Source organism: Pyrgilauda ruficollis, unplaced genomic scaffold (assembly GCF_017590135.1).
Source record: "Pyrgilauda ruficollis isolate IOZ18807 unplaced genomic scaffold, ASM1759013v1 scaffold34, whole genome shotgun sequence".
NCBI classification, from domain to species: Eukaryota; Metazoa; Chordata; class Aves; order Passeriformes; family Passeridae; genus Pyrgilauda; species Pyrgilauda ruficollis.
This window is the reverse complement of record NW_024524822.1, coordinates 12,946-30,159: the sequence shown is the minus strand read 5'-3', so window position 1 is coordinate 30,159 and position 17,214 is coordinate 12,946. Positions and strand designations below refer to the sequence as shown.

Genomic DNA, 17,214 nt, shown 5'->3' with positions numbered 1-17,214 from the left:
GGGATTTAGCACTTTTAGCTAGTTGATAGCTGAGTATATCAGCACCTGCTTATACATCTCTGCAGAGAAGTCTCTGGTAGTACCATGGACCTCTGACAAGCTACTCCTGGAAGACAGCATCAGCAGTAGATGGGTGAGATACAGCATAGTGCTCTGGGACCTTGTCCTGGTGAGGGCATGTGAATCTTATTGGGAGTAGCAGAAAAACAAGACAGAGCTCCTGGAGAGGGAAAAGTAACTATGGGGCTTTCAGTGTGCACTTCTCTGCTCAGACACACTCTTTCTTGTGTAACTGAAAAGAAGTAAACTGAGACAGGACCTAGTGAGTGGGGAGATGCAAACGCTCAGGTTTATTTCTTAGCACACTGTTTCTTACCACTGCTGTGGCGGGCTGAGTGACCTCCTCACTTTTCTCACCCACAAGGTTTGGATTCTGTCTTGTAGGGCTGGAGCTGCCCTTCCTACATATCTGTGCAATATACAGTGCAATAAACCTGGGACCATTAGAAACATAACACAAAGAAATACTCTATTTCTGCTGTCTCTGTCTATTCCTGCAGTGAAGAGTTAGTACTTGGCTCTCCTCTGTCAGCTGTGGCGAGGAGTCCAGCAGCACAAATGCAGGAAGAAGAGACCCAGTTCTGCTACTAGTCAAATGCAATACGTGAACCAGGTGAACTGTGTCCACCCACCAGCAGATAGCTCACCCTCAAACACTACTGGAAACAAGATAAAGTGGAAGGTACTGGCACTGTTCATGATGACCACATGTGCAAGGCTTGACTTGGAACTGCTGTACCATGTGTACTGTGTCTTGGTACCACATGTGCTGCTGAACAGGCTGTTTTGCATACAGCTCTTGGTCCACAGCAGCTAATGAGATCTAGAAACATGCCCTGGAAGAATGGCTAAAGATGGCTCTGGGCCCAGCTGCAGCTGTGTCCTGGTGGGAAGTGCTGAGCAACTCTGCTGTGGTTCCAGGAGCTGGGGTCCCACCTGAGGTCCTGGAACATGTGGGGAAAGAAGGGGGAAACTGGTAGTGCTGACAGCGCTGTGCTGGAAGCTCAGTCTTTTCCATGCTGTTCTATGTTGTGGCTCCATCACAGCCCGCAGGGAGATTGGGATGGGTCAGGAATTGAGTGCCTTTTGCATGGCTCTTGGGTCCAGTAGAAAGAGGCTGCATGCATATTGGAGTCTTCACATACATGGATTATACTGGAGCTTAGCAGTAATTACCATTTAAGTAATAACATCAGAGAGCTTTACTGAGGTGCACCTGGTCTTTAAATCAAGGTAACACACTTTTCAGAAGAAGGTGCTTGGGCTCAGTCTGCATCAGTGGGGCTGCTGAAGGTAGTCAGGGTGAGAGAGGGTCAGGTGCTTACAGGAGCTCAAACCTGATACAGATATCTTCTGGCTTCAAACATCCTGCTCTAGTCAGAAGGCACAACCTGTAATATCCTTTCTGGTCCATTTTTGTCCCCAAACAACATTGTTTTGTGTCTTTTCTTGGTGGGTGAGTGGCACCTCTTGGATCTAGTCAGGCACCCTGTCACCATGTTAAACTGGCCTGAACTTCATTTCCGTTCGCTTGTAGGAGTAGTGGTATTCTTTACCTGTCTTCCAGTTGATGCCATCAGCGTAGCTCCCATGCGCACCCATCCAGTACATGCCATTCAGGTTGGAGTAATGGCAGTCATTGTACCACCATGCTCCCTTGTATTCTGTGGCACAGTTGAAGGAACTCATGTCATTGTCCTGATCTGTTGTTGAAAATGGCATGTCCCTGTGATACGATAAAGAGTCCCCTGCAGAGAGCACACATTCACAGTTACTGCAGTAGGGATCACAAACAGGACACTGATGTGTCTGTGCACCCCTGCTGGGCACCAGTGGCCCTTCCCAGGTGTAAGGCAGGTTGTATAAAGCCTGCTGCTCTCTTGCCCAGGTTTCTTCCTCATCTTGGACAAAAGTATCCTGAGCTCTGCTAAAACACATGGAGAATTTATCTATACCTGTGAATCAAATAGGCCAGATTCTTTTCACAGGTACACAGGTGTCACTTCTTTTGCAATGCTCAGGTTCTCTGCAGATACACTGAGGTCTGAATTACCAGACAGGGTTGCAAAGCCACATAAACCTAGAGCACTGCTCTCTCAGGTGTTGGTTTCACTCATTCCTGAATGATGGATATTGAATTTTGAAGATTTGTTTACTTAAAAAAAATTAAACATCAGGTATTAAGAGGATGGAGTGCTGATGCTGCAGGTATTGAACAGCACCCCAGCCCTTGAAATGCCAGACCTCCTGGGCAAATGTCTCCTGCCAATGTAACCAAAAGCAGACCTTGACCTGGCTGATGCAGAACTGTTGGGAAGGTCAATTGGTTTGGGTGCTGCTCAGGACCAGACTCATTTGCTGTTAAACCGTAGGGCTGGGCTTGAAGGTAATGCTCTGAGTCACATTTCTTTGGGTGATGCGTGTCCCCCTCCACCCCTGTACCCAGAGGTCACTCAGTACCTGGGATACCATAGCCAGTTTTAAAAAATTACCCAAAATGTAGCTGATACAAGGAGTGTGCATGATACATCTCTGCATAGAAGCTGAACATTTCTAAAATGCTCTAGGAAACAGACTTTCCCAGTGAGCTGCCTCAAACTTACCAGCGTTTCCACCAAGGAAGTCTCCTAGAACCAGTCTGTATTTCTCTGACTCTCCTAAAACTCTGAATGAAGCATACTTGGCAAAATAGTAGTTGTTCTCAAAGTCTCTGAGGTCAACGCGGAGTTCACAGGGTCCTAGAAGAGAAGATGGATAGCAGTGGTGCAGGACAGATGGTGGGTGTGCCACTGGATTTCAGAGTGGAGGGTTTAAGGTGCTGTGAGCTAACTTGAAAGGAGCTGCCTCTACTTGAGAGATTTTGATTTACTTAAAATTCCTGCAGAGCCTCCTATACCTTTGATGGTTTTCTAGGGAAGCACCTTTTCAGATATGATATTGGGTGGTCATGGGCAGGAGTCCTGCACACAGCTGTAACTCCAAGGCTGTGTGTGGACCAGATGATGCCATCACAAACAGTCCAAGTAGGAAGATGTGTTGACCTGTCTCCTGGGTAGATCATGCAGCCAGCTCATTCTCTTCCCTGACTTCTAGTTTTGCTTTTTTTTAGAGTGAAGTTTCCTGTATGCAGTAGGCTGCAAGAGCCTGCATCCTGTTTGGGATTAACAGTGGGGGCCTGAGATGAATATGAGAAACTCAGATCTGCAATGACTCCATGTGGTATAGGGGTTGGACTCTCATGGCCCCAGCCCGGGACAGAGGCAGACCTTACCCAGAGAGGTGAGGAAGTGGATGTTGTCATTCCCCATCCAGAACTCTGTCAGCTGGTTGCCAAAGCCTCTTTTGTACGAATCCCAATCTCTCAAGAAGTTCACTGACCCATCCCAGCGCCTCTGAAAAACCTGAAAGAGACCCTCAGTCCCATCCCTCACTCAAAGGCATCCACAGCACCTGGGGGACATGCCACCACGGTAAATGCTTCCCCTGCATCAGGACACTCTTGTGGGTGTCTGGGGAGAAAACCCCACAAGAATCCCTTGCTCGATGATTTCTTCCATATGCCCTTGGAAATGAGGAGGAAATTATTTACTGATTTAAGCAAGGAGTGGGTCTGTGGCACTCAGCCTGCTTCCAGAGACAAGTCTTGGGGGAATCCCCTGTGTCCAGAGGGATTCACTCTGGCTTGCAGACATGAACTTCAGCTGTGTGTTTCTATTTTTGAGCCGTCCTTTGCAGCCTTAACAAGAATCTCTGTAGGAACATGTAAACCTCCCTCTCCTCATCCTACTCACAATCCATCCCCCACCATCCGTGTCCATGTCGCAGAAGACGGTGGTGGCATTGCAGTCTTGGGGGTAGATTGTGTACCAGCCACTCAAAATCTTCCCTTTGGCCAACAGTTCTTGGCAGTTCCCTGGTTCTGTGCAAATCAAAGAGATCAAGTGGAAAGAATTATAATGTGTTTACTGATCACGGGAGCACATCAGCCCTGAGCCTTTGAGCGTTCACCACCCAGCTGGCTCTTTTTACTGCAGAATCCTAATGTAGAGCTTCTGGGCTCATATGTTGTAGGGGAGATGGGCACCTTCCAAGAAAGATGGTCTAAGGTGCTGAGACTCCTGTCATCTGCAATGACTTTTGGGGATCTGGATGATGGAGCTGCTCTGGAAAAGATGACAAACTCATGATCCAGAAATTTGTCCCAGCTCCAGAAAATATGCAGGGCACAGAGAGTGGGTGGGTAGTTGATGGCAAAGGATTTAGTGACACAGGACAGCTCCCTGTGATGCAGTGAACAGTGTTCAGCTCATTATGGATTGAATCATAGAATCACCCATGGTCTGGGTTGGAAGGAATGTTGAAGCTCATCTCGTTGCACCCCCTGCCATGGGCAGGGACACCTTCCAGTGTCCCAGGTTGCTCCAAATCTCATCCAAACCTGGCCTTGGACACTTCCAGGGATGGGCAGCTGCAGCTTCTCTGGCCAACTTGTGCCAGGGTCTTACCACCTTCTGCATAAAGAACCATCTCCTAATATCTAATCTAAATCTCTCCTCTTTTAGCTGTAAATCATTCTGTAAATCACACAGTGACAGTGTCCTGTCACTGCCCCTGCAACAAAAAAAATCACTCTCCAGCTTTTTTATAAGCATCCCTTAAGTACTGGAACACCACACTGAGGTCTCCCCAAGAAACACAATGCTTTTGAAATATATATATATATATATGTCTTATGTATATATATACATGTCTTATGTATACTTTTTTCCCTCCCCAAAACCATACCTGCTGACAGAAGTTCTGATTCACAGGAGACTGAATGGTCCTTATCAGACATCCCAACCTACAGCTGCATCAGTAGCTGCTTTAGGGAAAACTTGGGGGGGATGATCAGAGATGGTGGTGCTGGTGGTGCATGTGTCTCAGTGTGCTGTGTGTGATACATGGATACACAGCTGTACCAGGCTGTCTTGTGACCTCCCTAGCAGGGAGATGGTCCTGGACTTGGCCTTTTCCTTTTCCTTCCTATTAGTCAGATCTTTTATATGCCCAGAGAAGTGTCTGGGGCAGCAAGGAACCAGTTCAGTGGCATCCCAATCTGTCAGGTGTTACAGGAGCTTTGATCTGTCTGAGCCTTTATTGTGGCCCTACATCACCCAGTTGTAGCCAGAGCAGGTTGTAGCTCTCCTCAAACTTTAGCTCATGGAGACAGATGGGGCAACTGAAAATTGTTTCTTTTACTTTTCTTCTTTTCTTCCAGTGAATAAGTTAATCTGAGCACTGTCACACACATGAACTCCCCAAGTACTAAAGGTGTCACTGCAAGTACAGGAGTAGAACTGCCTTTGAAGTAGCCACATGTCTCTAACGGTGTTTGTAGTGGTTTCATCTTAGAAATCGGGACACCAAGTGTGAAAAATTCAGATCAACATCCTCCAGGACACACGGAGGACAGGACATTTAGGTAGTGCTCAGAGTGTTGACTTTCCCAGCATGACTGGAGTACAGAGTAGACTCACAGAAGCTGCATGTGTCCGTCAGAAGCAAAGATAACAATGATACTTCCTTATTCCATTCTTCAATGCCACTCTGAACTTGTTTCTATTCCTATCCTCTCCTGACTTCTGGTGCAGGTAGTCCACCACCATCCTCTCTGTAAAGCTGACCAGTGTTGTGAAGACCTAGGATGAAACTTACCCCATATTTCTGGAAATCCAGGCTCTCCTTTTGTTCCTGTTGGATAAACAACACCATCAATTGCTCTCCACCTTCCACACCCAGTACTCCCCTTTGCAAGTACTTGAGATGTCATGACAAACCCTGCTGCACTGGAGAGCTGTTATGTTAGAAGTGCTTGACTCATCTGCACCAAGCAAATGAAAGGCATAGAGAAACCAGGCAGGAAGTGTTGCTCAGTATATAAGGTGTCCTGGCTGCTACCAGGCCCACCAGAGGAGACCCACCAGCCTATCTGCACACACCTAGGAAAGCACAGAGAGGCAGGTAGGAGGCCAAGTCACAAACCCTGTAACTACAGCAATGACACCCAGCTGCTTCAGACACTGGGAAGAGCTCTCCAGGTTGACCAGGAGGTACATGAGGTGGCCACTGGGGGGTGCACTATAAATATTAATTTTATATATATATATAAAATATCTAGTTATGCACAAGGAGCAGCAGCCTTGCCTCTCTTGGCTTGTTGGACCTGGCATGATCTATTTCCTGCTGGCATCTGTTTTAGGGCTTAGAGGTCCAAATGGTGAGACTGACACAGGACATATCTCTGTTAGACCCAGCTGTTCTGCCTGCTGCTGCCCAGCCCATGGAGCTGTCTACCAACAGTTTGTGCCAGTGAGTCCCATTGGGCTAGGACATGTGGGATAGGAGTGGGTGTGTGTGGGAGGGAGGAAGCAATGCACCTTGGAAAGGCAGAGTTACAAGTCCCATCAGGCTGCTGCTGGCACAGGGCTTCAGCCAGTGGTTTGGGAGCAGCAATGGCAACTGGAGCACTAGAATCATCTGCCAGACCAGTGGTGTTGGACCCAGTGATTTCCAGCCAAACTCCAGAGAGGGAAGCCACAGTGCAGATGGTGCTCAGTGGTGGGTGCCTGTGGCCCTCACATGCAGGATGATGGCATAAGGGAAAAAAAACGTTTCCCTAACGCCTTTTTGCTAGTGCTGGTAGAGACATGTTCCTCTTGCACTAGCAGCAACTGAATTTCATTTGAGCCTCTGCATTTTGCCATAGCATGAGAATATTAAGAGCTCTGCCCAAATCTGGCTCATCCCTCAGCCTTGTGGCTTCTGCAGCTGATGGTGCCAGGTGGCAGCACCAGCTGCCTGAGCTGAGGACAGCACTGTTGCTGAACATCTGGTTTGGGAGCAGGACTACCCACGGCTCCTGCGCCACGGCAGGGCCTATGATGAGATATAACTGTCAGCAAACAGCCCCATCCAGTCTCTGTAACTGCTGTCATCTGATGCAGGAGAACAGCACAGGATAGAAGTTTACAAAGTAACTCACATGACAGCAAGATTTACCTTTCAGTCCTGGGAAGCCAGGCTCTCCAGCTGCTCCTACAAAATACAAGAGGAAAATGCTCATCACAGACTATCCAATGCAAGTGAATTACTGTGCCTCTACAAATGGCTGCTCCAGCCCCTCAATATGTCTTAAATGTACAAGAGAGACTGTCAAGAGGTGCAAAGCTGCAATGCTTAGCTGAGTGTGCCAGGTGGTGCTGCTGCCTGAGCCTGGCTGCTCTCTTGATCAGCAGTATCTCTCAGGAACAGCAAGAAGAGCAGGATACAGAGGAGAGAGAGCTGCTTCTCCATCTCTTGGAATGTATGGGGCTTCACAATTCCATTTCAGTGACTTTTTGTAGGGGCTTTCTGTTTACAGTCAGGCACTTAGGAGATTTTGATCAATAGGGATTGTCAGGGTTTTTCAGTGGTTTTGTCCATCTCCTGAATTTCAGTTCAAGTCTTGGGTGCTTTTGGCCAGGAAATACCTTCATATTCAGCATGTAAAAAGGGATGTCTTCCCTGTTAGTCAGCTCTGCTCAGTCCCTACAGTTTCCTTGTGCTGGCAGCTGGATTCTTTAGAAGGGACACTTTTCCAGTATTTGCAGCACATGTCCTGCTGAAGGTCCTAAGCAAGCCTGGGCAGTGAAAGCCAGTTTCTCAAAAGACATGGTCCTCTTCAGAGGTTCATCCTATTACAGAGGAAACCTCATCCTGTGCCATTGTTTGATCTCGTTCTTGTGGTCAGGTGGGCACTGCACACCAAGTTGAATGCTGAAGGCTGCTGAAAGCAATGATGTGCCTAGGCCTGAGCAGCAGGGCTAAGCCAGAGTAGACTTACAAGATGGATCATGAAGATTGTGTGACTAACACCGTCAGTATTATTTACCTAAAAATAGATGACAAAGATGCTTATGCTAGCTGTTTGTAACCTTGTGTAGCTATCTGCAAGAAACGTATCATTTTGAGAAGCTTTTCCAACTGAGAGGCTTGTTTGTAAGGTATTTTAGGGGAAAACCCTCCCAGCCAAGACCTGGACTCTGGGCGCTGGCCCTGGCTAAGCGGGAAGCATGCCATCAGATCCAGGCATTGCTGAGCTAAAAATAAAATCAAGTCACTTTGACTTGCAGATTTGGGCCTATAAACACTGGACTCTCTTTCAGGATAAATCCAGAGACCTCATCTATGGGTGGACACACCATGTAGGATTTTCCCAGTTGCTGGGAAAGGGTTGTCCAGGTCCTGTGTGAAACAGGGCTCCCCAGCGACTGGATGATGTTAAAGTATTTAAGCAATTAGTAATGTATCCTTCTAAATCACTATCCTGCCTCTTGCATAGTAATGATTAGGTGGATGCTAATTTCTGCTTGTTGCCAAAGCGAAGCATATAGTTTTATTGAATGTATTATTTTACTTTTGTGTTACCTTTATATTCATAGTAAAATAAGACCATTCTTTCCATTGGTATGTTCTTTAAATTGCCCCTGTCAATTGGCAGAACAAGCACTCAGCATGATACCTCTGCATCAGGCCTGGGCTGAAGCTCCACAGAGAGCTCCAAAGCTCCTCAGAGCTGGGGGGCATTTGGGCAGGCTTGTTGTGCTGGAGGCAGGTTAGGGTAGGAGTGGGGGATGGGGAGAGGTCTGATTTGAGGGTCAGTGAGAAATTTCGAGAAGATTGGTATCTTCTTCTCTGTTGTGGTCCCAGACACTCAAGGACACTGTTTCTAGTGTTCACTCCATGCAAGAGCCATACCCCAAATCAGGCTTTTCCTATGCTACTTCAGCACTGTTTCTTAGCCTATGGCCAGTCCTGCAGTACATCTCTATAGACCCAGTCTCCCAATGCATGTCCCGAGCTTGGGGGCATTTACGGATTAGAGCTGCATATGTTACACATTACCTTTTGCACCAGGTGGTCCTGCTTTCCCAGGTAATCCCTGGTCTCCCGTTTCTCCTGCAAAGAGACTCATTTTTTATGTGCACATTACAAACTGATCAGAGGGGGAGTCACAGAAGCCTGGGCAACTAGGCCTTGGCTTTCACAGAAACGAGGGAGCCAAGGTAATCAGATCCAGTCTTGTAACCTAGTTTTACTCTTTTACCTTATTCCTCTTTTTCTATTAAAGCCTTACTACACTGCTACTGCCATTCAAAGTCTAAATTTGCAGTTCACATATGAATTCGTATGAGCTTTGATACATCGTGGAACCAGTCTATGGATTCTGCTATGGTGGATCATCTCGCTCAGCTGATGCAATTCACCTTCTCTGTGAGTTGGCTGTGAAAACTCTGAAGGAGCCCCATCTCCCTTGCTCCCTGGAATAGAAGTTGCCAGTACCTTTCCAACACTGTTCCCCAAAAAACAGGCAAAGCATCTTGGCCTCCCTCCCACCCAGGCTGTTGAATAGAGACACAAAAAATAAATGGACGATTTTCTATAGAAGAAATGAATGAGATACTTCATACCCCAAGATCACATCAGATTTGTGACAGGACTCAAGGAAGAAACAGGTCACTCCATGTGTACCAGCATATGTATAATTGGGGTGTTTTCCACTCCAATTCTCCAGTTCCTCACAGCAGCCAGTGCCAGGCCAGCTACTGCTCCAGCCTCAGCTTGCTTCTCCTATGCGAAGCAACAAAACCATCTCATCTCACAGTGCTCATCACTGGCTTTGGGGGCCTCACCTTTTGTTCCTGGGAGACCTGCTTCTCCTTTTGGGCCAGAGATGCCTGGGATCCCTGGACATCCTTGAAGAATGGCAAGTCGGTCAGCATCACGCAGTCCCACTATTCTCACCTCTGAGAAATGAAGACAGTCTTTGTGAAGATTATTAAGGCTCTGAAATGTCTTGGAGAGGAAACCAAATCCTTTGAAGTTGAGGAAGTGTAATCAAAAGCAATGAGTATGGAAGTTTCGGGGTGTTGTATGGATTGACAGATGGCATTAAGGATCTCACATATTAGAGGAGCCAGACTCTGCATCTCTCTGGCTTCAGGGGAGTTCAGTAGGAGAGGAGGCTGATATATACGACATTGCATGCATGACAAGTACACTGTAGTTAATAAAACAAAAGCTGAGAGGTGCCCCAATGGGCTACTGATAACAGAGTAAGTGACACTGATGGATCTGTGGACAGTAAGGGTAAGAGTTCTTCTGAATTTCCTGATGGCAGGCATGTTTGAAATTGCTCCAGGCTGTCTTGGGGAATACAGTCAGAGCACTGTGCTGTTCAGCATCCCCAGACTGATCCTTTGTGTTGCTCTGTAGCCTTTGGTAACTGCACAAAGGCCCTACTAAAAAAAACCCAAACATGGGGGAAAACCTCACTGGAGAGCATCTGTTCCTAGACATCCCACTGGTGAGGGAACAATGTTACATCACTAGTTGGAGCCAGTAGCTTTCTTAAGCAGCTGCTGAGACTTCAGCCTGAACCTTACTCTCTTCCCACTGGCAGCTGAATTAAAAAAAACACAGAAGGAAAAAAAAACATACGCTACTTCTCCCCCCTCCCCCCTCCCTTCCCAACCTCCTTCTCTTACAGGGGAGATGAAACAGGCTGTCTCAGTGAGATGGCAGTAAGGTTTGTGCTTTACTCACCTGAGCAGGTGTCTTCAGCATCACAAATAGTCACTCTTAGGCTGAGCAGTACCAAAAGGGCTGGGGCTGCTGTCCCCATGGCCAGTGCTGCTCTCTGCACAGCTCCTCTCACCACTTCCCGGGTGCTGTGGTCAGCACTGACCCATCCAAGCATTTTATATCTAACAAACAGCCTCAGTGCAAGCTCCACCTCTGTACTTGCCCACTGGCTGCTCTCAGGTCTGGGGCCTGGCTGAGTCTCAAGCTGTTTCGCGGATAAGCTGCTTTCCAAAAGTCTGATGGGAAAGTTCTTGCCTGGCTGCCGCAGCCTGCCTCACCTCTGTCCTCTGCAAATTTTGGATGCCTTTCCCTTGTCACACTGTATTTCTAGATAAAATGAACCAGCAAAACCATATTTACCTAAGTGTAGACAGCTCCCCTCATCCTCCCTGCTAGTAGCCCTTTATGAAGAGCAGAATTTACTGTGTAGATGGGAAAACTGAGGCACTGGGAGTCAAAAGCCCAAGGTCACCTGAGGCCAGTGATAGAGAGAGGCTACACAACCTGGATCACATTCCAGTGCTCTTCCTGTCAGCCCAGCACTACTTCTTGCCCTTCAAGCTTCCATTTGTACATGATTCATGAATAACAGAGTTCAAACTCAGGCAAGGGTAGGTAGACAGAGCATGTTTGATTCCCCCCTGCCCCTGAATAGTCCATTGTATTAGTGAGCAGGATTTCTGGTTTCTTTCACCCTGTGCTTTGCTCATTTCTGGCAGTGTTACTAGAGGTCCAATCTGCTTCATCATATTATTTTCAGACCTAGAACCTGTAAAGTTTATGAATTTTAGTAGTGGGCAGAACTTAAGTTTTTCCTCCTTATTGTTACATCCCAGTTCAGAGGAAACGGATTATTGGAGATTTTTCCCAGGATATCAGAGACAGAATACAGTTACCCCTCAAGCATTCAATCATAAGGTGCCTCTAACAGCCCAACTTCTAATGATACATGACAGTTTAATGTTACACAGATGGAAGAAGGTGAGGGAGAGGTATTTGCCGCTTAAATTCAGCATCCCCCATATAGCCCAGATATAGACTCATACGCATACTCTTATTCATATATGTAATAATATAAAATAATAACCCAGTAGATGTTGCAGTCATTTTGATTCCTAACAAACAATTCTGGCAGGGAAATGCACTCCTTACTTTCCTTCTCCCATCTGGAAAAATTGCAGGAAAATCAAAGGAATTTTGACAGGATGGGCTGCATTCAAGTTGGGGTTTTGCTTTACATGAGAAAAAGCATCTCACTTGTGGCTACTGCTGTGTTGCAGTTCTTGGGGCAAAAAGAGATCAAATCCTTTCTTGCTTCAGGAGGAAGCCTCCCAGAAGGAAATAGAAAAAGGACTGGCAGGTGCTAGGGAGGGAGAGATCCATGCAGGACAGCTCTAGGGTGACTGAGAACTGTACACCTTTCTTTTGTCATCTGTACAGCCTGTGCTGTCCATCTGCAGTGGACTGGTGTCTGGACTATGGGGCAGGTTGTGGTGATGTAGAGCCAGCCCCCTGCATTGAGCAGCCTTCTCCTGCCCAGTGCCTCTGCTCTCTTTGTAGAAACATCTGCAGTACCTTGTTTCAACTTGGAGGCAAAAGCTGCTGCCTTCATCTGTTTCCTTTTTGTAAATGACTCCAAAAAGCAAAGGCCTTGCAGATTACACCATAGTTACAGTCTCTCTAGGACTCCAGGCTAGATCTGTCCTGACAGATCTAAAAATAAATAAAAAGGTTTTGCCCAGCTTTTTCCAGGTCCTCTATTAGCAGGTTCCGGCTCTGGGTTGGGCTGAGAATGTATGGTATGAAGGCAGCTGTGTGTATCTGCCCAGAACTAATGCATCCCCCTAAGTGTTACCAGCTGTGGGCTCCATCCAGCCTGGGGGACATCAATATCTCCCCACTTTCATCTGGCAAAGCAGCAGTGTCCTTGTTGATGCAGCTACTTTTGGGAGCAGGGAGGAGACTGCCAATGAACAAGCTTAGTCCAAAGTAGGTCAGACTCCCGAGGGTAGATTTTGAAATTGGCGCAGAGATCAATATGTCCTTAATTGCTTTTCCTCATGCCAGTACCCAGTGAAGGTTGCAGACGGCTGACTAGGTTTGAAAATACACAAAGATCTTACATCAAAGAACATCCCGACTTCAGATAATCTTGACATATTCCACATTTTGCAGCACTACCAAAGAACAAATGTGATTTTGAAAATATGATGTTCTATTTCCAAAACATCGTAATTTTTTCCCCTCAATGTTGCTATTTTGTAGGAAACTTCAGAACACATAAGTTTCAAAATACAAATTATTGAAATTCAGTTTCCCAGATGCTTCAAGGTAGAGAAGATAGCTCAAGATAAGGTAACTCTCAGCTTCTTTTCTAAACCTACCCACCCATCACAAAAGCAACATCCCAGCTGCATTGTGATATGTAATATGTGGCCTGACTATAGCTCTATAGCACTGGCATGCTATGAACCAAGACATACACCTTTTCAAAACCACAAACTCATATGTGCTGGGTTTCTCCCTCTCATGCATAAGGCTCCAGAGCTCTAACATGCAATTTTACTAGCAAGCCACGTGCACACAGTCATGTCGTTTCTAAACCAACATTTCTATCAACTTCAGCGTGGCCCCCAACCAGCCCAAAGGCCTTGCAACGTAACAAACTGGGTCCATTCAGCCTCTGCTTTGATCGTAGGGTGTGGGGTTTTAATCTACTCCCAAGTCCCTTTTTTAATGATCCGTGCCTGATCCCTTGTTATCCCACTGCTATCATACCTCACTCTTGATTTAGCTTAGGCAGCTCAGAGACAGTGATACCTACTTTGCCAGCTAAGATGTGGACTTCAGATCTTCAAAGTCACTTTCTGAATTTCTTCTAGAAGGAGGAGAGCACCTTCTCGTTTATTTTTTGTACAGAGGAAGCCTATAAAAAAAAAACCTGCAAAAAACATAATCTCCTACCTTTTTTGTTTTAACAGTCTGTATTCTCAATTAGAAATCCACCTTGATTTCTTGACAGAAAGAGTAAAGACAGACCATTCAATTGATTGCAATGTCTCTGAAACAGCAACCAAACTTGTAGTTACATAAATGCACAATGAACGTTTCTGTTTCAGCTTTAATACCTTTCTCAGTCCCCAGTTCTACCCATAACCTTCAAGTCATCACTGCCAACCTAGATGCTGTTAGATTTCTGCTTATTTGAGAAGATGGATTGTGTATAAAGAAGTAATACTATGTAGCACAGTATAAATACAATTTAAGGAAAAATATTTCAAACATACTTTTGCATACATAAAAAAGCAATGAAAAAAAGCTATTACTGGAAAAAAATAAAATCCCGCCTCCTTTCCGGGAAGCTGGTGGTTGTGTGGTTGGGTTTTCAGGGCCTTGCAATCCTAACAGTGAAAGTGCTATATCACAATCACCTACTGAAGTGGTAATTTCTGAAAACAAGGGATTCAATGTGCCAGCACAGATCAGTATGGGAAGCCTTAAACTGAGAGTTTGCTTCTCTTGAAACCTAAGGAGGCCATCCTGCTAAACACAGCATTTTCAGCTTTGTAAAATTCACGCCTGTGTGATGGCCAGGAGCTGTTACTCTGGAACAAACTACTCCTGTTTGAAGGTTCCCAGAAGAATGCCATCTACACCCCTTGGCTGTTTGCAGTGATCAAAAGTAAGGACAACAGCCACCTTTGTTAGTGTATGGGCTGTTGTCATATTAATGGAAAAGCAGCCAATACGAAGATGGTTTCATTCAGCGGGGAACACCTCATCTTGGTATTTATTAGCAATAGCTGTGAACATTTCTTAAAATAAAACAGGTTTAAATAATATCCTTAATGCCATGCATGCTTGGGCTAGCCTCTTCTAAAAGGACCAAGAAAGCAAGTCTACTCCTTTTGTTCTTCCTACCCAGGCCTCATCCACTACAAAAATTTTCTGAGCTCATTGGTGAAGCTTTCTATGCATTTCCGTTATAGTAATTCCAAGACAAAATCCAAAATTATTCCAAAGTGAAATACAAGAGACTGTAGAAAATGTTACATAGAAATCAAATGTCTCCTTCATCTTCTAGAAAAGCAGAGGCTACTTTATATTACAGCATGGCTCACTGCTGCTCTGGAGAAAGGCATACTGATCCTTCCAGGAATGAGTGACTTACCAGGAAATAGAAAATTAAACTATTTCTAGAACTGCTCACTATAATTAATTCAATAGGTTTACATTGGTCTAACTTCCACAATCATTCACATCCAGGATAACTGCAAGACATACCTCCTCTAGATTTTGGAGAGAAGTACACTGAAGACAAGCTTTGCTGCATGCAGTAATGTTTTGGAATAAGGTTTTGGTTTTCCTCTACTTTCTCTTATGGAAGCTGTTGTTTAGCAACCACCCTGCTGAAGTCCTTACTCTCAGGACTAGTGATGGAAACATGAATTTAAACAGACAGTCTCCAGCTCTCCGGTTCTACTACAGAACTCAGAAATGGCCAAAAGAGGTAGTTTACAGCAGTGAGAATAACAAAAAAACCCCAAAAACCAAAAAAAAACCAAAAATCCCCAGAGAAACTAATCCTACCTAGATAGTCTAAACAAGTGTATGGCAGCATCCCTTAGTAATATGGTACAAGACCACTCACCACAGAAGTGCTGTCTAGAAGCTGCAGCTAGGCAGAGGAACACCAGTGAAACATCTATGGTCAGAGTCTGGGAGCTTCAGTAAGACGTAACTTTAATTTGCTTCAGTTTCAAAAGTCCAGATTGTGATCCTGTGCAACAAACTACATACTGCTTCCTAGCTAGAGGCCATATGCTTTCCATTTGGAACACCTGGCTTTTTCTTTTAAAAGTAGGATAAAAAATAAAGTTATTTCTCTTGCTGGAGAAAACTTTGTCTGTGGCTATTTTCTGAAAGATTGCCAGGGACCTAAAACCAAAATAGCGATTGTCTGTTACAAAAATTAACCCCACAAGCCATGTGCACTCTAGTGGGTCCAAAGGAAGGCTATCTGCTTTATCCCAGTTCAAATGCAGCCTAAAGTAGTAACTCAGCATTCTGTAAAAATGGTAATTCTAACTATCTGCATAAACATGGCTTTTGGAGATACCAGCTGTCTGTTTTACAGCATTCAAATTCCTAACTTAGCTTGTCTCATAGAGGCCATTTCTAAGTCCAATGGTACAAGACTTGAGTAGGGATATGGATGAATGTGTGTCCATATTAGGCTGCAGGGCAGTGCAGCTATACAGGAACCATGCTTTTGCTTGTCTTGGCTTTGTATGGTTTCCTAATGCTATGAAATTAGAACATCTACAACTCCCTGCAGTATCTGAATGGAAACTTGCAAGCAGCAGCTTGTATTTTTTACTGGCATCTCTCCAATTTCTCCTCAGAATATTCTCCCCAGCTACCAAAATCTTCTTCTCAAAGTACCTACAATTTCCTACCACCATTCCTGTCTCCTTGCATTCCTGTCTCCAACATTCCTTGCAGTGTTTCTAATTCTCCTTATAGCCAAACTCCTCCATCATTCCTACAGCAGCCTTCTCAAGCCCTCTTCCTGGTTACTACTTATTTGGCTTAGAGCCCTTGATAAGGTAGTTCATTATTTAGAGCATGTGCTGATAGAGCATTGGACTCTGGAACACACAAGGGTACAAGATCTTCCTGCAAGCTGTTCCGGGCTATCTCCTATTTGCACAAACCAGTTTTAATTCTTGAGGGATGGGGAAACAGGAAAAATGACAAGGGCTAGAGCAGAAACACTGAAAGCAAGCTGGTGCCGAGCTTTGTTTCCTTTAAAAGACTAAAATAGCAACTCTTGAACAACACAGAAATGCGACCGTAACATTTACTTTGCATGGAAAATGGTGTTGGAGAGAAGGGAAAAGAGATCAAATCTTCTGTTGGTATTCCAACAGGCATTTGCAGGACTAGGGCTGTACCAGTGCCATTTCAAATAATTATCCAAACTGATATAGCTTGCAAGCTATCTGCCTTAGCTTTGTGACTGAAAGGTTAAAATATTTTTGTGAAAACAAAAAAGGAAGATGTTAGAATCAGTCACATAAGACAGTCTAATAAAAGTGTATATTATGTGTAAGTAGCTGCTCCAGGAGTGCATTACTTTGACCCTCAGGTGGTTATATAGTGTATTACTCTTAATTTCATCTGATATTTTTTCTTGCCTCTCTGAGGGTGCAAAACAAAGAGCTCTCAGACTTTAGTATTTGGTCTTACCTCCTATGTTTAGTGTGGAGTACTAGAACATTCCTGCTGCAAATTAGTCCCTGCATCCAGCATTATTGATTTCTTTCTTTTCAATTGAAGACTTAATTACAAACTGTGAGCTTCAGATAGATTAAATAATAAACCTTCATGAGAACGCTGTGAGACCAGTAGGCTGTATTTCAATCTGAGGCTCAGGGAGACTACCCCAGTCAAAGGTACTCACTGGTTCTGAATGCCTCATTTGGA

The 17,214-nt window shown here is 45.1% G+C and overlaps 1 protein-coding gene across 1 annotated transcript; it reads right to left on the bottom strand.

The window, feature by feature from the left end:
* Positions 1-201: 201 nt before the first annotated feature.
* Positions 202-15,610, bottom strand: LOC121357597 (ficolin-1-like). The gene is made up of 9 exons (XM_041475052.1): positions 10,687-15,610; positions 9,774-9,887; positions 8,986-9,039; positions 7,102-7,137; positions 5,758-5,793; positions 3,852-3,979; positions 3,332-3,461; positions 2,664-2,798; positions 202-1,808 (listed from the first exon to the last, which is right to left on the bottom strand). Exons 1-9 carry the CDS (start codon positions 10,838-10,840, stop codon positions 1,561-1,563), a joined length of 1,035 nt encoding a protein of 344 aa, XP_041330986.1. The 5' UTR covers positions 10,841-15,610; the 3' UTR covers positions 202-1,560.
* Between the last annotated feature and the right edge of the window lie 1,604 nt (positions 15,611-17,214).

Coding starts and splice junctions, on each gene's coding strand:
- LOC121357597 (XM_041475052.1), bottom strand. CDS start 10,840: ATGCTTGGATGGGTCAGTGCTGACCACAGCACCCGGGAAGTGGTGAGA. Junction 9,040..9,773: donor AGGTCTCCCAGGAACAAAAG/GTGAGGCCCCCA, acceptor GTCTCTTTGCAG/GAGAAACGGGAGACCAGGGA. Junction 3,462..3,851: donor CGGATGGTGGGGGATGGATT/GTGAGTAGGATG, acceptor GGTCTCTTTCAG/GTTTTTCAGAGGCGCTGGGA.